Source organism: Rattus rattus, chromosome 13 (genome assembly GCF_011064425.1).
Source record: "Rattus rattus isolate New Zealand chromosome 13, Rrattus_CSIRO_v1, whole genome shotgun sequence".
Lineage (NCBI taxonomy): Eukaryota > Metazoa > Chordata > Mammalia > Rodentia > Muridae > Rattus > Rattus rattus.
In genome coordinates this window covers 10,276,113-10,301,507 of record NC_046166.1, presented here as the reverse complement: position 1 = coordinate 10,301,507, position 25,395 = coordinate 10,276,113, and the positions used below count along the sequence as shown (strand labels likewise).

Sequence of the window (25,395 nt, the reverse complement as noted above, 5' to 3'; positions counted from 1 at the left end):
TTATTGCTGTGAACAGACGCCATGACCAATGCAAGTTTTATAAAGGACAACATTTAATAGGGACTGGCTTACAGGTTCAGAGGTTCAGTCCATTATCATCAAGCGGGAACATGGCAGCATTGCAGCATCCAGGCAGGCATGGTGCAGGAGGAGCTGAGTTCTACATCTTCACCCGAAGGAAGCCAGGAACAGACTGCACATCCCCAGGCAGCTAAGAGGAGGGTCTCCAAGCCCACCCCACAGTGACACACTTCCTCCAACAAGGCCACACCTTCTAATAGTGCCACTCCCTGGGCCAAGCATATGCAAACCATCACATTCCACTCCCTGGCCTCCGTAAGCTTATTCAAACACATGAGCCTATGGAGGCCATACCTAAACATAGTATAATAAAAAAAAGTACATTTAGTCCAACTTCCAAAGTCCCCATAGTCTATAGCGGTATCAACAATGTTAAAAGTTTAAAGATCAAAGTCTCTTCTGAGATCCATCCAATCACTTAACTGTAATCTCCGAATTAAGACAGGTAACCAGCTGGGCAAACTTCACACTCTGCCATCTCCATGTCTGAGGTCAAAGTGGTCTTCAGATCTTCAACTCCTTTTCATCTTTGTTGACTGTAACAAACTTCTTTCTCCTGAGCTGGTTCCATTCCTTTTTCGCAGCTTTCCTCAGCAGATAGCCCGTGGCTCTGGCATCTTTAACATCTTTGGGTTTCCAAGGCAGCTTGTTTCAATGTCTTGGATCCACACAGGATCCTCCAAAGGGCTGGCATCACTTCTCCAGCTCTGTCCTCTGTGACACTCAGGTTGATCCACTTCACTGCCTCATCTGTTCTTGGTGATCAACCCCTGGTACTGGCCTCTCCAATACACTGGGGTCCTCCGTTGCAACCAATAGCCTTTCATAGGCTCTCTTCATGGTGCCAAGCCTCACTCCTTTGCATGACCCCTTCAGTCCTGGGCCATCAACTGTAACTAAGGGTGCACCTTCACCAATGGCCTTCCATGGCCTCTCACAGTGCCCAGCCTCAGCTGTTCTTCATGACCCCTTCATGCCTTCAAAACCAGTACCACCTGGGTGACTCTTACACACGACCAAGTCCAGCCACAGCATGAGGTACAACCTTGGCATCTCTGGAACACAGCTCTCAAAAAACACTCCCCAGAAGATTTCACCTCAGCGATGCTGATCTCTTCCTTAGCTCCAGCTGACCAACATCAATTGCCTCAGTGTTCTTCTCCTCTTGAATATGAAGCCAGAGCCACATGGCTGAAGCTGCTGAGTTCTGCTGCTTGCAAGAGTTGGAACTCGGGCCCCTCGTTCTATTATATTTCTAACTCCTTCACTGCCAAGCTTGGCTGTGCTGCATCTTGCTCTGTAGATTGACCTTGAATTTAGAGGTCTGTGTGCCTGTCTCCCGGGATTGAAGGTTTGTACTTAGTTGCCTGGAGCTAATTTAGCTGGGTGGGATCTTGCCCTGAGGTCATTACTTCCTTAATCTAATTTAATATCCTTGAACACAGGATTCATCTCCATTTCACTTCCGCGTGTCCCTTTAAAACTCGAACCTTATAGTTTGTATTTTTCCTTTCTCAACTTCCCTTTTTTTATTAAAATGCTTTTCATGAACTTAACCGGAGAACAAAGTCTATGATGGGCATTTCCAAGCCTTCCTTTGTCAATGCAATTAATCTGAGTCTTTTCAAAAACCTTAGCGTCAGGCTGACTCTTCAGACAAGGGCAAAAAGCAGCCACATTCTTCACCAAAGTACCATAAAAGCAGTCTTTACAGCACATACCAAAATTCTTCTCTGAAACCTTTTGGGCCAAGCCTGCACAATTCAAATCACACTCAGTAACAAAGACTTCCTCATTCCTACTAAGATAGCCCATTAAGCCCCATTTAAAGCATCCCACTGTTTTCCAAATCCAAAGTCCCCAAATCCACATTCATCCAAACAAAAGCATGGTCAGGCCTATCACAGCAATACCCCAGTCCCTGCTACCAACTTCTGTCTTAGTTAGGGTATTATTGCTGTGAACAGACACCATGATCAATGTAAGTTTTATAAAGGACAACATCTAATTGGGGCTGGCTTACAGGTTCAGAGGTTCAGTTCATTACTATCAAGGTGGGAGCATGGCAGCATCCAGGCAGGCATGGTGCAGGAGGAGCTGAGTTCTACATTGTCACCCGAAGGAAGCCAAACAGACTGAGCATCCCCAGGCAGCTAGGAGGAGGGTCTCCAAGCCCACCCTCACAGTGACACACTTCCTCCATCAAGGCCACACCTTCTTTTTTTTTAAATATTTATTTTATTTATATGAGTACATTGTAGCTGTCTTCAGACACACAGAAGAGGGCATTGGATCCCATTTCAGATGGTTGTGAGCCACCATGTGGTTGCTGGGAATTGAACTCAGGACTACTGGAAATGCAGTCAGTGCTCTTAGCCAACTCTCCAGCCCAAGGCCACACCTTCTAATAGTGCCACTCCCTGGGCCAAGCATATGCAAACCACCACAGTCCACAAGTAAATGTATAAAACAACCCTCCTGTGAAGGAGGAACACTGCTCACTCGGTCTGTGGCTCGCCTGCAACTTAATCATTTTATTCTAACAAAGTTGTATGAATAGCACAGATGTTATATATTTATATGCAAAAATAATTAAGAAGCTGAAGAATAGGCCGTGCCTCGTAGTTTTGGAATGGTGCTTCTAGTTAGGTGGCTCAGTATTTCATAGTTAGTCTCATGACACAGCCTCTGCCTCTTCAGTCCTGGTATACGATCCTGGACTACAGACCTAGAACTACCATGATCAGGTTTGGTTTTTTTTTTTTAGATTTATTTATTTATTTATTTATCTATTTAATGTATATGAATACACTGTATCCGTCTTCAGACACACTAGAAGAGGGCATCAGATTCCATTACAAATGGTTGTGAGCCACCATGTGGTTGCTGGGAATTGAACTCAGGACCTCTGGAAGAGCAGTCAGTGCTCTTAACCATTGAGCCACCTCTCCAGCCCGGTCAGATCCTTTTTAAATTATTATTTTGTTTTATTACTTTTAGTGTGTGTGTGTATGTATGTGTGTGTGTATATGTATGTGTGTGTGTGTGTATTGGGGGAGGGGTAAGAGCACATGCCATGCCGTGCGTGTAGCGTCAGAGGACAAGTTCCAGGAGTCTTTTTCCGCCATGTAGGTTCTGAGTGACAGACTCAGGTCATCATGGTTAGAAGTCAGTGTCACTGCCCACTGAGCCACCTTGATAGCTAGATTTATTTTTAAATTTATCTATTTTTAAAATTGCTATTTATTTTTATTTTATGTGGATGAGTGTTTTGCTTGCACTTATGCGTGCCCATCGTTTGTCTGCCTGGTACCTTTGGAGTTCAGAAGAGAATGTGCGAGCCCTGGAACCGGAGTTACTGATGGTTGTAAGCCACCATTTGGGTGCGGGGAATTGAGCCACCCTGGTCCTTTGCGAGAGCAACATGTGGTCTTAACCACTGAGACGTCTCTCCAGCCCCAACTTTAAGATTTTTTTGTGTTGCTTTTTATGTGTGTACATGTGCATGTCTGTGTAAGTATGGATGCACATGTGCATGTCTGTGTAAGTATGGATGTACATGTCTGTGTAAGTATGGATGTACATGTGCATGTCTGTGTAAGTATGGATGTACATGTGCATGTCTGTGTAAGTATGGATGTACATATGCATGTCTGTGTAAGTATGGATGTACATGTGCATGTCTGTGTAAGTATGGATGTACATGTTCATGTCTGTGTAAGTATGGATGTACATGTTCATGTCTGTGTAAGTATGGATGTACATGTGCATGTCTGTGTAAGTATGGATGTACATGTGCATGTCCGTGTAAGTAAGGATGTACATGTTCATGTCTGTGTAAGTATGGATGTACATGTCTGTGTAAGTATGGATGTACATATGCATGTCTGTGTAAGTATGGATGTACATGTGCATGTCTGTGTATGTATGGGCATGTAAGGATAGGTACCACTAGAGTCTAGAAGAAGGTATTGGATTTCTCTGGAGCAGGAGTTATAAGAGGTCATGAACTGCCTGACTTGGTGCTGGGAACAAAACTCGGGTCTTCTACAAGAGCAGTACCTGCTCTTAGCCACCAACCCATCTCTCCAACCCTACAGATTAGTTTTTATTTTGTTCTACACAGATTCAAATATAGAAAAGTTGCTGTATTCCTTTCATTTATTTTTCCTTTTTTCAAATAAGTTCAGAGGAAAATTAAGAAAAAAAAAACAATACCTCTCAATGGGCAAAGCACTAGGTTCCATTTCTAGCACTGTACAGACCAGCCCAGGACTCAGGAGGCAGGAGTTCAAGATCACCCAGGACTCACATAGTGAGACCTGGTCCCAAAACAAACACAAACAATATCATTAGTAGTGATATAAATTTGAAGTGATATCAATTTTTTTAAATAGACAATGAAAAAAATCCCACGAAGTCATAGAATCTAAATTTGGCGGTATCTGGGAGGTCCTTTAGAGACCCTCTAAATGTGAGACTAAAGGTCTGGGGAGGGAAGGGGCCAATTATGGAGTCAGCCAGGTACCATGAAATAAATACAGACTTTGGCCCGAAGAAAGCTGGGTTCAGATCGAGGCTATTTTACACCCTTTGGGGGATTAGGAAAGGCTCTTTTCAACTGTCTATCTATCTGAAAAAGGCAGTGACTTTTGAACCAGCTATATTTTGGAAACCAACGGTAGAACTTCTGGAAGAAATTACAATTCAAATTCTCACCAAAACGCAATGACAGTCATTAGCCCACTCTGTCTATTGCTTCACTCCTGTTCTTTTCCATGCTCCCCGCCCCCATCTTCTGGAAGAACTAGCAGTGGGACAAACGACATAACACTTCAAAAATATCAACCACATACATCAGATTTTGGCATCAGGAACCTGCACCAAACTTCTAACCTTGACAGGGGATTGAAGGCAAAATAAAAAATATGTCCTGGGCTAGAATATAGCGGTTCTCACCTGCAATTCCAGCTCCTGGAAGTTGGAAGCAAGAGTCAGGCTGGAAAGTTAAGGCCAGCATGGTCTCTTTACCAAGACCCTGTCTCAAAAAACAAACAACCTTGTTCTTTTGCTCACTATTCATTAAACAAATATTTGCTCTTTTCTGGTGGTGACGACCTCCCTATGAAAAAAGACCTCTCCCAAAGGGCCCTCACCCCCCTCCAGAGGAGGAAACACGGGTAGGAGCCCCAATTCCTACTGGAATGATTCTATAAAACCACCATGGTCTAGGGTGGTGATGTACATCTTTAATCCCAGCATTGGTGAGGCAGAGGCGAGAAGATCTCTGCGAGTTAGAGCCCAGCATGGTCTATATTCCGAGTTCCAGGTCAGCCAAAGCTAGTGAGACCCTGTCTCAAAAACAAAACCGACCAAACAAGAAGCTGGATTCCATGCACTCATGATAAGGAGCTGGCATAGAGAGAGTTCTAGACGAAATAAGCTTAGCAGCAGGCCCCAGGCTTCAAGAGTGCGCAACTCTCGGAAAGCCTAGGTAAAATACTGATTTTAGTCCTTCTAAGCACGGGCCTTCCTAGGTCAGGAACTCTGGTCCGATGGTCCTCCTCAGAGTTCCGCTCACCTTTGAACCATTCATACAACCAGAGCAACAGGTGGCCCCCTGATGTATCATTGTTTATGTCCCTGTAAAGTCATCGTAAATTGAAAATAGTCATAAGTAAAAACTGTACTGAATGGCCTGGCGATGTGCCCCTGTTGGTAGAGTCTTATCATATGGGAAGCCCTGGGTTTTACCTGTAGCAATGTAGAAAAAGAGCAGTGACCCATGCCTGCAATATCACCACTCAGGGGGTGGAGACAGGAGGGTGGGAAGTTCATGGTTATCCTCTCATCCTTGGCTACTCCAGGCTAGCTGGCACGGGAGCTTCTGATGAGCTGTTCTGTCTCTGACTTCCATCTTGAAGTGGTGGTGCTGAAATGACAGATGCCTCCCATCCCAACCAGCTTTCTTCTCAGGCTCCATGGAATGAACTCAGATGCTCATCAACTAGGCATTCGTTGGTAACGACTTCACCTGCTAAGCTATCTTGCCAGCCCGTAAGCTGCTTCGATGGAGTGGTCAGGAAAAACCATTCTGAGAAGATAGAACACTGAGGAGAAGAAAAAACAAAACAAAACAAAACAAAAAAAAAAACCCTACCAAAGCTGGGATCCAGCCAGAGGGAACAAGGGGGGTAAAGGATTTAAGGGGAGCAACTGGAATTCTGAGGACACAGGGCTTTAGAACACGGGTAGGGAGAGGGGAGGGGAGAATCTACAGTGGGCCTTGGCCTCACTGAAGACACTGCTGATTGCAAAGGGAGGACATGGATGATGGATGGAAAGTAGGGAGAGAGAATCTGAATTCTAATAAAAACAAGAATTTTATTTTTCTCTTAAAGCATTTCACTTGGACAAAGTGTCCAAAGTTGAAGCCGTTGAAGGGTGAGTGTGAAGGAACTCTTACGGTTGGAATGCAGTGGGCTAAAGCCCGGGGAGACAGCAGCGCCGTGTGGGTAGGATGTCTGGGAAGCACAGATCCGTGCTTGTCCACACACCCACACATCATGAACACCTTAGATTTTACCTCATTGCCGTCACACTACATGCACTGTTCTGAGATCAGCTTTCTTTTAAGAACCATTGATTCTGGAACTGTGGACTCCATTGTGTGATCCTAGTTACACCTCTGTAAAACGCAGCCAAGGGATTATCTGAGAATAAGATACATCATCTCATTAATTTTATCAAGGTAATCAACTACTTTTCTCAGCCACTCAACATCTACATTCCCATCCTGCCGCATCTGGATATCCCCTGCTGTCTATGCGTGAATTCTCATTTCACAAGGTGGAGGAATGACTATGTGTGGTTTCTTAGTACATCCCTGTCCAAGAAATGGGTTTGTTAGGAATTCAAGGCCAGCCTGGCCTACAGAGCAAGTTCCAAGACAGCCATGGTATGGTGGTGTGAATGTGCTTGGCCCACGGGAAGTGGCACTATTAGGAGGTGGTTAGGTTGTGGCCTTGTTAGAGTAGTTGTGGCCTTCAGGTAGTGTGTCAGGGGTCAGTGTGGGAGTGGGCTTTGTGGTCCTGTGCTCAAGCTCTGCCTAGTGTGGAGGAAAGCCTACTCCTGGCTGCCTTTGGATCATGATATAAACTCTTGGCTCCACCAGCACCAAACTTGCCTAAATGATGCCATTCTTCCCACCATAATGATCATTAACTGAATGTCTGAAACTGTAAGCCAGCCCCCAATTAAATGCTTGCCTTTATAAGAGTTGCCTTGGTCATGGTATCTCTTCAGCAATGGAAACCCTAAAACACAAAGAAACCCTGTCTCAAAAAAACAAAACAAAACAAAAACAAAAACAAAAACAAAAAACAACAAAGAAAACCAAACCAAAACTAAAAACAAAACAAAAAAAATAAAACAAACAAACAAAAACCCCTAACGAAGTGGGTTTGTGAACTGAGGCAGGAAAATCAGAATATTTTCCCCAAGGGTTCGTTAAAACCGAGTTCATACAGAGATAGCCTCTTTTCTCACTAGTGGTTGTGCTAGAAGTCCAAGAAAGTGCCCAGTGGCACTGAGAAGCAAAAACTGGAAACAGTCTCCAAACCGAACCGGTGGGCTCTCCAGCCTCTGGATCAACCCTAGGTTCTATGCCTATTTTTTCTGTAGTTTAATAAATCTTCCTTCATCTGTGAGCTCCTTTACAAATGTTTTTAATTACCTTTACCCAACCAGGTTAGGTGATGGGTGCTCTTAGTCCTAGCACTCAGAGCCAGAGGCAGGTGGATCTCCGTGAGCCCAAGGCCTGCCTGGTCTCTATAGTAAGTTCCAGCCAACCAGACCTCTACAGCGAGTCCTTGTCTCGAAATAAAACAAACTATTTTTTTTTTTTTTTGGTTCTTTTTTTGGAGCTGGGGACCGAACCCAGGGCCTTGCACTTCCTAGGCAAGTGCTCTACCACTGAGCTAAATCCCCAATCCCAACAAACTATTTTTAATTGCATTTTTTGAATTATTAATTCATTGGGAGAGGGCAGTACAGGTGGGGTCAGAGGGCAACCTGTAGGTGTAGTGCTCTCCTTCCAGTGTGTGGGTTCTGGGGCAGCAACTCAGACTGTCAGACTTGATAACAAACGCTTTACCTGTTAAGCCATCCCGCCGGCCCTCCTTGAGCCTCTTTAAATTGGGATTGGGATTGTTTTGGCTGGGGATGTGGTTCAGTGGTATATAGTCACCTAGTCTGTGGTTCAGGAAACACACACACACACACACACACACACACACACACACACACACAGAGAGAGAGAGAGAGAGAGAGAGAGAGAGAGAGAGAGAGAGAGAGACTAGAACAGGATGGTTCTAAACACAATGTAGCAAAGCAGTGAGGCTACATTTTTTAAATGGGGTTCTGCTCCTGCCACTGGCTGAGCCTCGGCCCTACCACCCAACCTGCTTCCCTTTCTGGGGACCGTAGGTACTACCGTGTCATTGAAACTAGGATTATGGCGTCACCCTATCTCCTATCTTCTCCATGGTGGCTCTTACTGACAAACAGTAATTACTCCAGGTTGCCAAACATACTTCCTGGTCCTGCTTGTCCTCTCTCCATCCTCAGGATCCTGTCTTCTGACGGTTCTCCTTTGCTGATCTAACTGATCTGTGTCCGTTTGTCTCCCTCCAACCATCTCCCATTTGGGACCTCTCTAAAAACCTATCTGGCCACTTAGTCAGGGTTCTCTAGAGTCACAGAACTACGGACTGTCTCTATATATTAAAGGAAAGTATTGGAAGGACTTACCATCTGCAGTCCAACTAACCCAACAATGGGCAGCTGTGAATGGGAAATCCAAGAATCTGGCTGGTAGGCGCTCAGTCCCACGAGGCCAGTTGTTTCCGCCCGTTGTCTGTATAAGCTGGAATCCTGAAGAAGTAGGTTCCAACGGGTGTGCTGGCCAGAAAGTGCAAGCAGGTGAGGAAGAGTGAGTCTTCCTTCTTCCATTGTTCTTACAAAGGCCTCCAGCAGAACGTATGGTCTAGACTAAAGGTATGACCATCAGGCCTGGATTTGGAATTTGCTCTGTCCCAGGCTGTCCTTGAACTCAGAGATCTGCTTGCCTCTGTCTCCTGGGATTAAAGACATGTACCACGGCGCCTGGGCCTAAGCTTTCATAGCCACTATGCCTCAAGATCTGGATCAAAAAGCATGTGTCACCCCACGTCAAGATCTGGATCAAAAACCCTCCATGCTGGATCATAGTTCATTCCAGATACAGTCAAGTTACCTGGGAATAGCCATCACACCACCCACTCAGGGGACCTGCATGACAATCAGATAAGCTTCCATTATGACCGGCAGAGCCTCCCAGTTCTATCCGGACCTCTCTAGCCTGGCCTCTCCATCCCTTGTATGTGTTGGCCACGTCTTTGCGTTCCCCTCCCCCCCTCATTGTTGCACTATCTAACACCGTCCGCTCATAAACTCGCTCACCTGTTTCCACAGGAAGCAGTTAGTGAAGGATCACTATTTGGAGCACATTTAGTGGGCAGTTTGGATTGCACTTTTTAGATTTAAATTTTAAATCTTTTTTTTTTCTTTTTTAGTGGATTACACCTTGGGGTTTCCCCAGACATATGGGTAGGCACTAGACTGGGAAGGCTCAGAAACAAAACACAAAAGAAAGTTGTCACTGTCACTTAGTTGAGACCTAGGTCCTTTTTCTCTCTCTCTCTCTCACACAAATTCTACTTAAAAACTGAAGCGTTTTATTAAGTAAGTTCTTAGAACCCTCTGCCGTGTACAGACTGACTCTCCTTTTACCTAGCTCTACTTCAGAGCCGTGTGATGCACGGAAAGACAGGCAGACCATTTCCCAGCAGTGTTTAGATCACGGGAAGGAGCCTGCATCTGCTTGCAGTGAATGGTGGGTCACCCTGGGCAGGGATGGAGACTCTCCCCTCTGCCCCGCCTCCCCATCAAATTCTGCCCTGAGGAGGAAGAAAACAAAGTCAAGCCCCAAACTGAGATCCCTTTAGGCAAATGATCAGAATCATTGCCTAGGAATGCTGCCTGGATTATTATCCAGCTTCCTCTCTCAACCTAGACCATCCATTGCAGCAGCTCTCAGCCCTACAGTGACTTTTCAAAACAAGGGACCCTCACAGAACTACTCAGGATTCACCCCGCTAGAATGCAGAACCCAGAACCCACCTGTTTTGGGGTCCCAATTCCCTGACTCACATTCTATGTTAGAAACTGGCAACTTTGTTCAGGGCTGTCCTCAGAGCCAGGACCAAGACACACTCCGCGGAGTTGGAGGCTAAATCAGATTGCCTGATGAGATGAAACAACTCCCACCTCCAAACAAGCAGCTGTCTTTCTCCACCTTCTAGCTGACGTATCCCAGTCTCGGAAGTCCAGGTTAATGTGAGGGTAACGCTAGCCAAAGCAAGCTGTTGGACGGTATGTAATGCCAGGTTGGAGGTTAGAAGGAAGAAAGGGTACCATGGAAGCCTCTGGCAGTGGCTTAGATCTGAACCATAGATATCAGGTCCTTTTGAGTTGCTTCACATGATTAAAATAACTAGACATATCTATAGCTTGTAGGTTCATAACCATGATGTGACTTTAAAAGAAAGAAGAGAGTTTTTCTTTGTTGCCTGGGTAGGTCTTGAACTCCCGGACTCCTAAGATCCTCTTGTCTCAGCTTCCTGAGTAGCTGGGAATACAGGATATGTTTTATTTTTATTTTATAGCACATTTTCCACGTTTGCGTTTAGGGTTTGGCACTTTATGCTTTCCCCATGGAATCTTTACAATCCTACAAGGCAAGGAAGCCAAGGTTCAGACAGGTTCAGTGCCTCTCCCTGAAATGCCTTTCTCCATTAGAAACCCGGCCTGAAATCACGCACCTCTCTCTAGAGGAAACGGTAGGAAGCCAGCTGAGTTCAGTCTCCATTCACTGAGCTCTTGCTAGGGACCAGGCACGAGGCTTTGCCTTCAGTGAGCTGAGAGAGACGCAGCTCAGGGCACCGTTTATCGGGTGTGGGCTCCGGGTTTCGTTTGTAGCACTGCAAAAAAATAAAATAAAATAAAATAAAATAAAGCAAATAAATAAAAAGAAACAAGTGATCGTTAGTTTGAGGTCAATACAAGTTTAATGTGGCCTCGCAGAGATTTTAGTCTGGTAGAGGGAAGAGGTATGTCATGGTGTAATTTCACTGCCCTACAGCAGTAAATATTCTACAACTTTCCTATAAGGAAGCCATAAAAGCAAAGGAAAATGCTCTCAGGGACTTTGCGATTGTGAAATTTCTTTTTCGGTCTATTTTATTTTAAGCCTCATGTCCTTCAAGTTGGTTTTTTTAAAGATTATTGTTGTCTTTTTATTGTGTTTATTTATATATTTTTAAAGCTTCTTTTGTTTTCATCTCGAAATTTATTTTATTTTTTTTTTTATTACGTGTAAGAGTATGTTTCTGGGTGTGCAGATGCCTGCTGAGGCCAGAGGAGCTGGATTCTCTCGGAGCTGGACTTACAGACAGTCGTGAGTCACTCAAGGTGGGCTCTCAACCGAACTCTGGTCCTCTCCAAGAATAGGATGTACTCTTAACAGCTGAGCTATGTCCCCGCCCCCAGTTCATTATATTAGATGTGTGAGGTCTACGTCAATGTGTGCTCAAGTGCACCATGGTGCCTTTTGAAGGTTAGACTATAATTTTAGGAGTCTACTTTCTTATGCTACCATGTGGGATCCAGGATTGAATTCGGGCCGCAAGGCTTGAATGGCAAAGACTTGTACCTGCTGAGCCACCGGCCCAGACCAGATATTTGTTTTATCAAGACGGAGTTTCCCTGTGTAGGCCTGACTGCCCTGGAACTTGTTCTGCAAACCGGGCTGGCCCTCCAGCACAGAGATCTGCCTGCCTCTGCCTCCAGAGTGCTGGGATCAAAGGCATGTGCCACCGTACCTTGCTCTATGATGTGTGTGTATGTTGTGTGTGTACACACATACATGTGTGTATGTATAGATATGTAATTTTTTTAGCCATTTATTTTCTCCTTTTGAGACAGGGTCTCCTGGAGCCCAGTGTGGCCTTGAGCCACAGGAGCAAGCACTCGTTCAGCTGAGCGGCATTCCTAGATGGTAAGTCATTACTGAAAAACAAAAACAAAAACAAAGAAAATGAGGAAGATCCTCTGCAGCATTGTTTACCTCACACTCAGTGCTAGGCACTCTGGTCTGAGAAGAAGACACTAACCCACCTGCAGCCCCCTTCTCCCCTCTCAAACCCAAGCATTTCTCAGGAGGGCCATTACGATCTAGGAAGAAGCAACCAAAGTTTTCTAGGAGAAAACTTCAGAGCAAGGCAGAGACAGGGAATTGTAGCAGAAGCCGTGAGCTAATCACTGCACTACACTGCCCTTGGCTGTATTTGAAGTACAGCTTATTAAGCATTTGACAGTTGTTTTTTCTTTCTCCTCTTGAACACAAACACTAATGGACGCCTCACTTTCTGGAAGGCAAAGGAAAGGGCACTAAGATTGTGCACTGACTTCATGCCAACTCCTGGCATGTACTAGTTAAGTTAATTTCCTCTTCTGTTCCATTAGGTGAATAATCTGTCTTTCTCTCTTGGAGCTTGTTATACATCCAGGATTTCATTCTCACTTTTCTCAAATAAATTTATGTTCACCCTTTCTTTAAAAAAAAAAACCAAAACAAAAAAACCTTATCTCTCTCTCTCTCTCTCTCTCTCTCTCTCTCTCTCTCTCTCTCTCTCTCTCTCTCTCTCTCTCTCTCTCTCTCTCTCTCTCTCTTTAGTTATTAGAAACTAGGATAAGTAGGACACATAGCCAAGAGTTTGACCCTGTAAATTCTTCCAACCATACCTTGCTAAAGCCTTGGGCTTGCTGGTAATGGAAGCAGACATCCAAGGAAACAGTGGGCTTGGCTTCCCATTTCAAGAGTGACAGGCCAGACTTTCCCTGAGTGACAGTTATGGAAAGTTGCAAGGGATTCCCAGGATGTCCCTCTGGCTGGCACCTTTGAACCTGACCTCACCAAGCTGTATCTGTTGACCGTGAACAAGGGAAGGGACGTCCCAGGGAGTGTCCACTGAAGTCTGCTTTACACGGTTTATAATTTGCTGTAAGCAGCTTCTGTTCCTAATTAAACCTGTGTGATCATGCCTGAACTTTTAGGAAACAAGGTTTCTTTTATGGTTTGCTCCTTGGTGGTAAAACCAGAACCCTCTTGGATCCATAGGTCTCCTTCTCTCGATGGGCCCTGACTATGGAATGCTGGATTGGAGCCTACAACTATACAAGTCCTGGAGAACACCCAGGAAATGCCAGAGGAGGGGACTACTGGGTTATGTCCTTTCTTTCACTTCCAGATCCTGCTCAGCAGGCCTGCAGGATGACAATGTCATCTGTGCCAGGGCTGGTGAAGAGGTAGCACTCTCAACCGGGGAAGTGGCACTTTGCAGTAGTTTGAGAGGAAGCAGGGGTTCAGAACGACTTACTCCTCTGAGAGACAGGTGCTCAATAAAAAAACCACCTTGATCTGAAATTGGCAATAAAAGAAAATGAATGGGGTTTGGTATTTTAATTTTTGCTAATTAAGAAGTGTGTGTTTATTAAATCAAATCTTAAAAACATGTGTAAGTAGAAAGAAGAAAAAGTGACCGTGGTCTCCTGCCAAAAAACAACCACTATTTAGCATTTTGACCAATCTTTTATTATCAAAGGGATGTGGCTAGCATTTCTTACAGTTTATTGTGGTTAAAAAAAATTTCATGTAAATTGAAATCAGAATTTCTTTTCTTTAAGATTTACTTTTTTTTTTTTTTTTTAAAAAAAACCCTATTTTTATTTTCTATGCATTGGTATTTTGCCTGCATGTGTGTGTGTGTGTGTGTGTGTGTGTGTGTGTGTGTGTGTGTGTGTGTGTGTGTGTGTGTGAGGGTGTCAGGTCTTGGAGCAACAGACAGCTGTGAGCTGCCATGTGGGTGATGGGACTTGAACCTGGCCTCCCGGAAGAAAAGGCTGTGCTCTTAACTGCTGAGTCATCTCTCCAGCCCACGATTTACTTTTTTATTTACTCGTGTTTCTGGACACATCCATGTGAGTGTCCACAGAGACCAGAAGAAATGCTGGATCCCATGAAGCTGGAGTCATAGGAAGATGTGAGCTACCCAACGTAAGTGCTAGGAACTAAACTCAGGTCCTCTGGAACAGCAGTTTGTGCTCTTAACCCAAGCCATCTCTCCAGCCTCCATACCATGTAAATCATGTCTGCTGAGTTGTAACCTCTATTGCCAGTACTCATTCAGACACTTGGCTAGCGAAAACTCCAGGAAAGATCCCTGGGGCTGCTGCAGTCATAGCTGCTAGAGCTCTCGCTTGCCCGATATACACAAGCTTCCCAGGGAACACTGGTTAGCGGAAATCTCAAGGAAGATGGAAATGCCCACTCTGGGTTGTCTGATTTGGCAGTCACTGATCTTACCCTGATTGATCCACCATCGATTGTGGCTGCAGAGATGAGAATGTGAGCAAGTAAGGTTAAATTGATAAGATTAATGTTTTATTTACTTTAAAAAATGTTTATTTTTAGTGGCACTGGGGATGGAGCCCAGGGTTTCATATCACTGAGCAATATATTAACCAACACCCCCATCCTCAACTTTCTTTTTTTTTTTTTTTTTTTTTTTTTTTTTTGGTTCTTTTTTTTTTGAGCAATATATTAGGCAAGGGCTCTACCACTGAGCTAAATCCCCAACCCACCATCCTCAACTTTGAGGCTGGGACTTTTAAGCTGCCCAAGTAGGCCTTGAACTTGACCTTGGCTTTCATAGTACCTAGTACGTTAGGCTAAGGCTTGCCCACAGAACATTTTGAATATTAGGGTTCATAGGTTTGTGCCACCAGACCTGACTACTTATAACTAGTTTGTAATTCATGTACTCATACGGGTCAAGTGGCTATCACATTGGCTGGACAATTTATACATAGTGGAATTTATAAAAAAACACTTAGTGGTCTTAAAGTATACAGTGGGCAGGGAATGCAAGCTAGCACTGAAAATGTGTAGTTTCTGTCATTTCGAACAGGGACAGAATCCGCTGTCCTCCTTGTTATTATTTCTTCGACCAACAATGAGAGATGACACTCCGTGATAAGAACGGGAGAGGGGCTCAGAATTAGTGTGTGAGAAGGAAGTCGGTCATTAGCTACCTCCTGGCATCCTAGCAATTAGCCAGGCTCGGAAGGAGAGCCGGCATCCCCAGAGAGGGGCCAAATAAGTGGGAGATAAGAGAGTGTAAAAATGAAAGCCTGTGGGTCTTTCCTCACGGGCTAAAATCCAATGCATTCGCGTGAAGGGCAAAGAGTTCAGCGATAGCCTCTGTGAGGAAATAGGAGCTGCCTAGCAGGATATCCCTTTTCCGCACTAAAGCACCCAATTCTTTCAATTTTATATACAGCGGAAGCAATTAATGGTACTAGAGCGAAATTCGCAGCTGGCTCTTCCTGATGGCCCCGTGAGCAGCGAGCACTATTGTTCAGCTTCCGGAAGAGAAGTAGTTCTGCTGCTGCTGCTGCCAGACTGAGATTCTGTGATTGCCTCATGCGTCGTCTCCAAAGATAAAACCGTGCCAGTGTCCAACATTCAGCGCTTCCTCCGCCGGTGTAAGCAACCGCCAGAAGTTAATTTTTTATTGCAAGGTAATCCAAACATGTGACTCGACGGTGGCGTTTCTTCTAAACTTTATCTGACTGAATCATAAGTTACTCACTTTTGTTTGTTTCATATGTTTATGTTTGTACGCAGTCAACTGCACTGTTTTGCTTTTTGCCGCCGGTTGAGTTTTTTTTTTTTTTTTTTTTCTCCCAATTCAACATCCATACCGTGGCTATTTAGGGATTGTGCTAAGCAAACGTGATTATACATTAAAACCCCAGAAAACTCAGCATTCCAAACCGTTTGCCTGTGTGCTGTCTTTTTGTTTTTTTTTTTTTTTGTTTGTTTGTTTTGTCTTTCCCGATTCATTAAAACACATTTCGTCAATTTGCAGGTGTGAGTTTTAGAAAACCTTTTAAAACCACAATGATGTCTTCCACTTGTCGATGGAGTTTAATTGGAAATGCTTTTTTTTTTTTTAAATCTAAAATAATAGTGTATTTTATAACAAATATCTTTGTTACTACTGGTGGCACAACAGAATAACTTTTGAAGAAAAACGTACCAGTCAAATGCAGGAAAGCTTCAATTACAATATCTTATATGGAATTCTAATTTTATTATGACAAGAATGAAGCTTATCATTTTCATTTCTTCCTTTTTTTTTTACAAACTATTATTATTACAATTATTATTTTGTTCTTTAAACATTTTTAGAAAAGACTTATTTCATGTATATGAGTATTTTGCCTGCATATGTGTGTGTCCCACATGTATTCCTGGTGCTCTTGGGGGACAGATCTCCTAGAACTAGGTTATGAATGGTTGTGAACTACCATGTGGGTTCTGGGAACTGGACCCCTGTACTCAGGAAGAGCAACACATGCCCTTAACTGCTGGGCCATCTCTTTAGCCCCTCCTTTGTTCTTTTGAACCGAGTTTCATGGAGCCCAGGATGGACTGGCTGGGATTCTATATGTATCTGAGGGTGACTTTGAACCTCTGGCTACCTTCCCCTTCCATCTTCTGAGATGACAAGCACATATCACCATACCTGGATCCCAACTAGCTGTTTTAATTTTCCTCATGCTGGAGGCTGAACTTAGGGCTTCACATATGCCAGCAAGCCCTCTATACGGACCTACCCGCTGCTCCAGCTCCCAGGCTTCAGGCTGTAAAAGTGTTATTACCCATGGAATGGAGGCCAAGCTCATTGAAGAAATACCAGCTATCCACTGGACCTCCACTCAGAGCACTCCCAATACTCTGTCTCTATGCCGTGTGTGTGTGTGTGTGTGTGTGTGTGTGTGTTTCTTCCCAACTGCTCTAAAGGGTACACAGTATTAAACAATTAAAAATTCATTTCTTTTTTTTTTTTTAAGAATTATTTATTTATTTTTTTTTATGTATGAGTACACTGTAGCTGTCGTCAGACACACCAGAAGAGGGCATCGGATCCCATTACAGATGGTTGTGAGCCACCATGTGGTTGCTGGGGATTGAACTCAGGATCTCTGGAAGAGCAGTCAGTGCTCCCAACCACTGAGCCATCTCTCCAGCCCTAAAAATTCATTTCTTAAAAAAAACCTTTAACACATAATAGCTGTACATGTTTACGTTGTATAATAGTTCAAAACAAGTCTATAACATGTACTTATCAAATCTGGACAGTCCTCATTCCAATCCCCTTATCATTTTGTTTGGAGCTTTTGAGGTTCTCACTTCACATTCTTCTTGCTTGAACTATGTAATAGGTGTGGAAAGGCTTGACTTTGATCTCCAGCAAAGCACTCGAGTACACACACACACACACACACACACACACACACACACACACACACACACAGGGATTTAGACTCTCTGATGATAACTGGAATAGTACTTTCATGGTACATGTGCAAGTGTTGGAAAAAAACCACTCTGTGCACGCCTTTATTCTCAGCACTCAGAGGCAGAGACAGGCAGATCTCTGAGTTCAAGGCCAGCTTGGTCTACAAATTGAGTTCCAGGACAGCCAGAGTTATACATACTGTGCCCCTACCCGACTCCCCAAAAGAAAGAAAAGGAAGAAAGAAAGGAAAAAGGAAGGAAGGAAAGAAAGAAGAAAGGAAGAAAAAAGAAAGAATGAACAAATGAACTCTGGATAATACCGGTCATGAAAGGCAGGGTTTAAATAGTGCTTCCCTTGGTAACCTAGCAAACTTGATGTTCAGCAAATCAACTATAGCAACAACGGTTGTGTGTGTGTGTGTGTGTGTGTGTGTGTGTGTGTGTAGACAAGGAGAAGCGCACAGTTGATTCGAGAAGTCTGGGACTATTTCCCTCCTTCAGCTGGACTTTGAACACAATGAATTAGCAGAGGGAAAGACTGACAGCTTGTGGATTTTGATATCGTTTTCTCTTCCTAGGCTGGGAAGCTGAGAAGCGTGCACTCACACATACATGGATAGGGTACATGGTCGTTTTTGGAGAAAAGTCTAGCAGTTTGTAAGTCGCAGAGGGAATACCCTCTGGTGTTCCATGAGAAGCAGCCTAGAGAGAGTGGCGCGATTATCTGAGAGGACAACCTCTTAGGAGGAGAGCCAACACAGTTCAGGTATACGGTGAGGAAGACAGACTGGAAGGTACATAACAAACCAATAAAAATAGTCTGCATTTTAGAGGAACACAGGTATTTGTTACTGGGTAATTACAGAATTATGCTGCTCTGAAAGAAGTGAGAAAGTTTCCACTTTTGTTTTCAAAGGCAAATGGAGCCTCATTTAACTGTCAGAGTGAGCTATTAAGACTTCAGTGAAAGTTACGTCATTGGAGGACAGGGGCATGTGTGATGCCTAAGCCATAATGTCATATAGTCACTGCTTAACAGATATTTATTACCTACTCAGTATGCCAAGCAGATGCTAGAAACCAAGGATCAGGGCCTGGTGTCGCACAGCTCGTTCCATTTTGATTACTGAGAACATAGCAAAAACAGTATCAAATTTTAGTAGGAATAGAGTGGGGTGACTAGTACTATAGTTCCTGTAACTGAGACAGCTCTCTAGAAATGGCCACCACATCTGGTGGATAAGCTAGCATGCCTGGTTACCCTGGTGAGACCATATCCAGCTGCTGAGCCTGGTAAGTGTACAGCCCACATTCAGGAGTCAGTGTGGCTGTCCATGGCTCCATACTCCTGGTCAAGGATTCTATCTAATACATCTCTGCCCGAATGAATCACTATCGTGGCACCTCACCCTGCTCCTACAGCCACTCATCAGGTCATCATCATACCAGTTCCAGATGCTGGGGTTGCTGGACTGGCAACCCCAGGGAAAAACCAGTGTTTAGTAGAAAGTAAATGGGATGTGTGTTTTTGATTTATGTGCCTGTGTACACACACACACACACACACACACTCACACACATGCACACACACACACACACTCACACACATGCACACACACACACACACTCACACGTACGTTGCTCTTCTATTTGCTGTGACAAATACCTTGGAAAGGTAATTTGAGGAAGGGTTTGTTTTGACTCACAGTGTAGAGGCCATGATGGTGGCAAGAGCTTGAGGCAGCTGGTCACTTTGTGTTCATGGGCAGGGAGCAGAAAGAGGAATGCTGGTGCCCAGTTCATTGTTTCCTTTCTAGTCAGCCCAGGGCTTTAGCCTTTGGAATGGGGTGCACCATGTTTAGAATGGGTATTTCTACCCCAATAAGCCCATAGGTCTGTTTCCACAGAATTTCTTTCTTTCTTCCAAAAGACTGGGTCTCCTCATGCAGCACTGGCTAGTCTGGATCTGGCCTTGAACCCAAGACATCTGCCAGCCTCTGCCTTACCAGTGCTGACACTGAAGGTGAACCATGTCCAGCTTCCAGCTTCTAAATACCATCAAGCTGACAAATTGGATTAGTTATCAACACACACACACACACACTTTTAAAAATATTTTAGTCATGTGTACATGTGTGTATGTCTGAGGGTACACGCACATATGTGCAGGTAACTATGGAAACCAGATGTCAGCTGTAGTTAGAATTAGTTATCCAGGGTGAGTGCCGGAAAGTGAATGTTTGTGTCTGTTCAAGAACAGTATACAGTATCATCGCTGAGCTGTCTCTCCAGTCCCTCACATACATACTTTTGGAAAAAGTAGATATAGGGGCTTTTTCAAATAGATGCTACTTTGGAGTCTTTTCTTCTCCATTTTTCTTTCTTTCGGGGACTGAACCTACATCCTTGTACATGAGAAGAAGAACCTGACCTATCCTCCAGTCAGTATTTATTATTATTATGATGGTTTTGATTTTCAAGCAGAATTCTTTCTCTCTGTAGCCATGGCTGTCCTGGAACTCACTTTGTAGATCAGGCTGCCCTCAAACTGAGAGATCTGACTGACTCCGCCTTCTGAGTGCTGGAATTAAAGGCTATGTACCACGGCCACTTGGTTGCAAGCTAGGATATTTTTACCGTGAAAAAATTACTCATAGATATCCAGAACATATATACATATGAATTTCTTCTATATAACATTTTATGACATCTATACATATACCTTATGTATTTTCTTCGGGTTGAAAATTCTGGTGTAATAGATCATTAACATACTGTCCTCAGTACAGGGAGGGTAGGGCAGTGAATAGATAGCAGGATGAGGAAGGACACCATTCGTGCTGGGCTGAGTGGGAGCAGGGCTGGGAGGAAACGCAGTGCCATAGGCAGCACCTGATAACCAGAGAAGTGAGCTAACAACAGGTGGTAGTCTAGGAGAAGAGTTGGCATAAGGATACCCAGCCCCAGGAAATGGGGGAAGCACTCTTGATAAGATGGGAAGAACAGTCAGGAACACAGAACGCCCAAGTAAAGAGCCAGAGTCACAGGTTGGCCAGTCTGTATAGGACGGGGTGAGTCCTGACAGCAGACAAAGAAACTCGCAGCCTAGGCAGGCTGACACTGCAGGATTTCAATATGAAAGGGCTGAGGTTAGGGATGGAGTTTAGCAGATAGAGTGCCTGGCACACAGGCAACCCTGGGATAGAGCCCCAGCACTGATCTAAACCGGGACATGAGGCACAGCCTGTAAATCCAGCACTCAGGCAGTGGTAGCAGGAGGTCAGAAGTTCAAGGTCATCCTCTTCCAGTCAGTTCCGGGTCAGCTTGGAGTCCACAAGACCTTGTCTCAAAAACAAATAAACACATCGTTCAGTGGGTGAAGGTACCTGCTGCATAATTTGACAGTCTCAGCTCAATGCCTGAAACCTACATGGGAGGAGAGGAGCAATTCTAGAAGCTTCTTCTTGCAGGCTGTGCCAGGACATGTACCAACCCCAAGAAGCAAACATACCAAGGTACACGAAGGGGCTGTGGGTCGGCTTCTAGAAAAGGGCCAAGGTCAGGGCTCCCAAGTATACAGAGAAGAAGGATGCCCAACCAAAGTCAGGCGTGGGCTGGAGACAGGAATTCTGGGAACCCTTTGTACCCCACAGCCTAGAAAGGGGCTGGACGCCACGGTGAGGAGAGACAGGGAGGGAGCACAGACCAAGTGGTGTTGCTTCAGAGGAAAGCAGAATGGACATGGAGAAAGGGAAGGAGAAAACTGTTCACAAGTAAAATATAAGCAAGAGGAATAAGATAATCCTATAGGTAAGCCATGGTAGAGTATCTTAATGATATGGTAGTGCCCAGGCTGAAAATTGCTATCTGTCCCCTCTACTTCCCATAACACATTTATCCATTTAATATTGGGTTTGTAACAAACCTAAGTGTCACTTACCAAGGGCATCCCTCCACTGGTCTTTACTGAGCTCTTATCTCTTTGCCCACAATGACTTACTGCTGCCTTTTGCCTCGTAAAATCTTTACAACAGGAAAATGACTAGGGGCGGATTAACTTGGATTAATCTATTGAACTTGGATCCCTGAAGGCAGAAAGCCCTATTTCACTAACGATGATGTAATCCCCCAGTTTCCCTGGCCCATCCTCACCCTTTTCACATAGTCGTGCCACCTTCTAACACTGAAAGGGTCTTGGTGACAAGGTTCAGAGGTGCTCAGAGGAAATCCAGGCTTATCTACCTCACTCACTTAACAAACACCAGGCACCGAGTACTTAACACGTAGCCCTGCAAGTCAGGGGCTAAGGTCGGAGGAGAGTGAGAGCAGACTGCCCAGCCTTCTCCTGGAGTTTATACGCTATAGGGTAGAGGGGTTCAGTTCAAAAACGAAGTAAAGTAATTCCAGATAATAAGAAGCAACATAAAGAAAACGAGTGTCTGGAGTTTTAATATAGAATAGGGGATTAGAAAAGGCGTTCTGAGGCTTGGTGTGATGGCAATGCCTTTAGTCCCAGCACTTGGGAGGCAGAGGCAGGCAGATCTCCGTGAGTTTGAGGCCAGCCTGGTCTACAGAGCAAGTTCCTGGACAGCCAGGCCTACATAGAGAAACCCTGTCTCAAAAAATAAAACAAAAAACCAAGTGTTGTGGAAGAGCCAGGAGCCATTGGGAGGGAATGCTTCCTGGTTTGCTCCGGTTTTAGAACCTGTGATAAAACTAACTGCCCAGAAGAAAAGGCTCATTTCTAGTCCCTTCTAGTAACCTACTTACAGGAATTCTCCGGCACTGCAGAATGTTAAATTGGACCTTGAAGTGTTGCCTTTGACTTTGGGGGCCAGACCATACGTGTCCAGATGTCTCCTTGGGCTTCTGGCCCTGTTCAGTTAGTGGGCAGGCAAACCGGAGGAACGGGCTGGCATGCTTAAACATGCCAGGAGCCAAAAGCAAACCATGTCCCGGCCCAGCTCACTTGACTGTTGGCAGGCTGTGGGCTGTGATGTGCTAAGGAGGTAAGTCTGGGTACTAGATGAGCTGATTTAAGGAGAACATGAGAAAAACCAGGGTACGGTCCCAAGTATTTGAAAAGGATCTTTTTGTAGAAAAGCAAAGATATGAATTAAAATCCCATCCGTCCACTTTGCTCTTATTTCAATAGCATGTGACTCCAATCAGGCAACACCAGTGTGTGTACTCCAGCCTTGGTACACTAAAGCCCCAACCTGAGATTCCTGTCGATTTCACAGGCTGGTTTCTAGCCCCACAATCAAATTAGGATGCAGAAATCACACTAGGTCCACTTGCCACGGTTTTCTCTGTCACAACAGAGAAAGACTTTTAGCCAATGAGTTCAAATCTCTCGGAACAAAAGGTCTGCTCTCTCCTTTCAAATTCAAAGAGGAGTGGTAAGTAGAACCCTCGGGAAAGAAAAGTGACCACCTTTAGTGGATGCAAGAAACCTCTGATATCACAATACACTTCGGTTGCAGTGACAGAGACCGAGACAGCCCAAGAGCTCAGAAAAAAGAGGAGAGAATGTAAGTCAAATGTAACGGAAGATAATGGAGGCACTGATGGTTCTAAAGGCAGAAGTGGACGAAGAGAAAAGGTGCACGAAGAACAGTTAGTTAAAACTAGAACATAAGGACATTTAAATATTTTCAGCTGAATATGGGGAATGCCATGGGATCTAAGTTTTGTTTTGCTTTTTTCCTCCAAGCCAGAATGTGTGTAAATACACAACTATAAAGTACCTGGTACATTCTCTTCCTTCTCTCTTTCTTCTATTTTAAACGATTTCCCAAGAGATTTAAAGTCTTCTCAGAAAAGTGAATTAACCGAACGAACACGATATATTTGTTGAAATACTTACGGAAGAAGTTAGGTATTTCACGACTGGTTTAAAAGGGGATTATCTTTTCTTTCTTCACCCACAAGCCACTGAATACTTTTAATGGCACTTTGCACGGAGACTGAGAGGGGAAAGGAAGAAAAGAGGTAGTGACAGCTATTAGCATTTTCTAAAAGGATGGAATGAGACTCGGGAGGGTATCCGAGGTCACTCGGCTGAGCCAAAGGTGGATTGAGAGTCGTATTTATAGTCCGCTGACTTCAGTTCAGCCGGCTCCCGCCGCTCCTTATCTTACGCCCAAGGAATTCGCGGGCCCGCGGAGCACAGCAACCCCAGCGGCCGGGCCTCCGGGCCGAAACCAGGCTTTTGCTACGTGACCCTGAGAACGCGTGCACCTCCACGTTCCACCCGGCGAGCCAGAACCGGAGAGAACCCGGGCGGGGGGCACGGGAGGGGGTGAGTAATGAATGCAGTGTGGCTACATTTTTCTTTGCGACCACAACTACGAAACGGGCAACAGATCCCGCACCGTGGAGACTCGGTGCCTTCGGAGCAACCCGGCAGCTTCTCACGTGCAGCGCGAGCTTCGGCTCTAGAAGAGGTGTGCCCGCACCGTCTACTTCACGCAGCCTTGCCCCAGCTGCCCCTCCGTCACGCGTGTGGCGGCGGCGTGCGCTGAGGGGTGGCCCCCCTTCCCTCGGCAACCTGGCGCCCCCGTGCCGGCGGCCGGTCCTCCTTCCCGGCAGAGGGGCGCCGAACTCAACGGGCCCTTCGGGCACTTCCGCCGAGCTCTCGGCTCGGTTCGTGTCCGGGGCGGGGCCGGCGCCCCGGGGCGGGTGCGCGCAGAGCTGGCGGGCCCTTCCCAGTGCGCGCGCGCCGGCGCCTCTTGCTCGCCCGGGCCGCCCTTCCCCCACGCGCCGCCCCTCCCCCCGCTAGCGAGCGTCCTCGGGGGCTGAGGCGGCAGAGATTGGAATCTGCTGGCCGGCCGCGCGGAGGAGGAGGGCGGAGGGAAGGGCGGGGAGGGAGGCTCGAGCTCCCGCGCGTCGGCCCGCGCGAGACGGGGACTGTACGGCCGCGCGAGGGGCGACCGGGCCCGGGCCGCTGCACGCCGAGGGCGGAGGCCGAGCCGGGCCCCGCCGCCCCGCGGCTGTCCGTGCCCGCCTGCGCCGAGCGCCGGAGGATGAGTTTCTCGGGACCCCGGTGAGTTGGCGGGTCGCTGTGTGCGGGTGCGCCGCGGGAGGCCGGCGAAGTTTGGGGCGAAGGTGGCCGCGCCGGGGAGGCCGCCGTCGACGCGCCTCAGCGGGGCCTGCGGGAGACCCCGGCCCCGCGGCCCGGTCCGCTCGCGCTCGCTCTTTTGTTCGCATTCGCACCACTCCGGGGACGCTTCTGGAATCCTTAAATGGGAACGGCGCTCTGCTCCCGCTCCGGAGCTGCGCGGCTGGTACTGGGCCTGGGTCTCGGGACCCTGCTAGAAAACGAGAACGAAGCGTGTTCAGTGCGGGGATGGAGGCCGGACGAGCAGGTCGGCCCGCCCTCCAACTTGGCTGCGGGAAGGCGCCGGGTTTCTCCCTCGGTCCCTGCGAGTTGGTTCACCTGTTGTTCTGAGCGGCCTCCGTCCGCTGCCATGTCTGTTGTGATTCTGCACTTCGATTTCGGAAAACTTTGGTGCTGGTTTGCTTTTACATCCCCCCTCCCCTTCCAGACTCCTAGCGGAAAGATTTGGCAAAGAAAAGAAAAAATAAAAAAACTAAAACTCCCCAACACGTCGGGGAAGAAAAATAACTACGCCGTATGTTTGTCGTGCCTGTTTCTTTTTTTTTTTTTTTTAACTTGTAAGACTCCGTCTTGGTGTAGATCTTTTTCATTTAGTTAAAGGGCTGCAGGCTTTCTCTTTTAAACGGCTTACAAACTGTTCTGAGTATATGATACGAACTGAGCA

General features: G+C 45.8%; 2 protein-coding genes and 1 pseudogene across 4 annotated transcripts in view; 2 read left to right on the top strand and 1 right to left on the bottom strand.

The window, feature by feature from the left end:
• Positions 1–5,320: 5,320 nt before the first annotated feature.
• Positions 5,321–24,052, top strand: LOC116914940 (annotated as a pseudogene).
• Positions 20,143–25,088, bottom strand: LOC116915110 (formin-like protein 5). 3 transcript variants are annotated; one of them, XR_004389798.1, is made up of 3 exons: positions 25,050–25,088; positions 23,478–24,924; positions 20,143–20,953 (listed from the first exon to the last, which is right to left on the bottom strand). XR_004389798.1 is itself a non-coding variant. In XM_032919540.1 (2 exons), the coding sequence occupies exons 1-2, from the start codon at positions 25,080–25,082 to the stop codon at positions 24,073–24,075; spliced, it is 885 nt and encodes a 294-aa protein (XP_032775431.1). In that variant the 5' UTR covers positions 25,083–25,088; the 3' UTR covers positions 23,137–24,072. The 3 variants fall into 3 exon arrangements, 1 of the variants encoding a protein (XP_032775431.1); XR_004389797.1 differs by having other exon boundaries at positions 20,143–20,948; XM_032919540.1 differs by lacking the exon at positions 20,143–20,953 and having other exon boundaries at positions 23,137–24,924.
• Bmpr1a (bone morphogenetic protein receptor type 1A) overlaps positions 24,573–25,395 on the top strand; it is a 100,460-nt gene continuing 99,637 nt past the window's right edge. The window contains exon 1 of the mRNA XM_032919538.1: positions 24,573–24,656. The gene's annotated coding sequence lies outside the window, so the exon portion shown is untranslated. The remainder of the gene's footprint in view (positions 24,657–25,395) is intronic.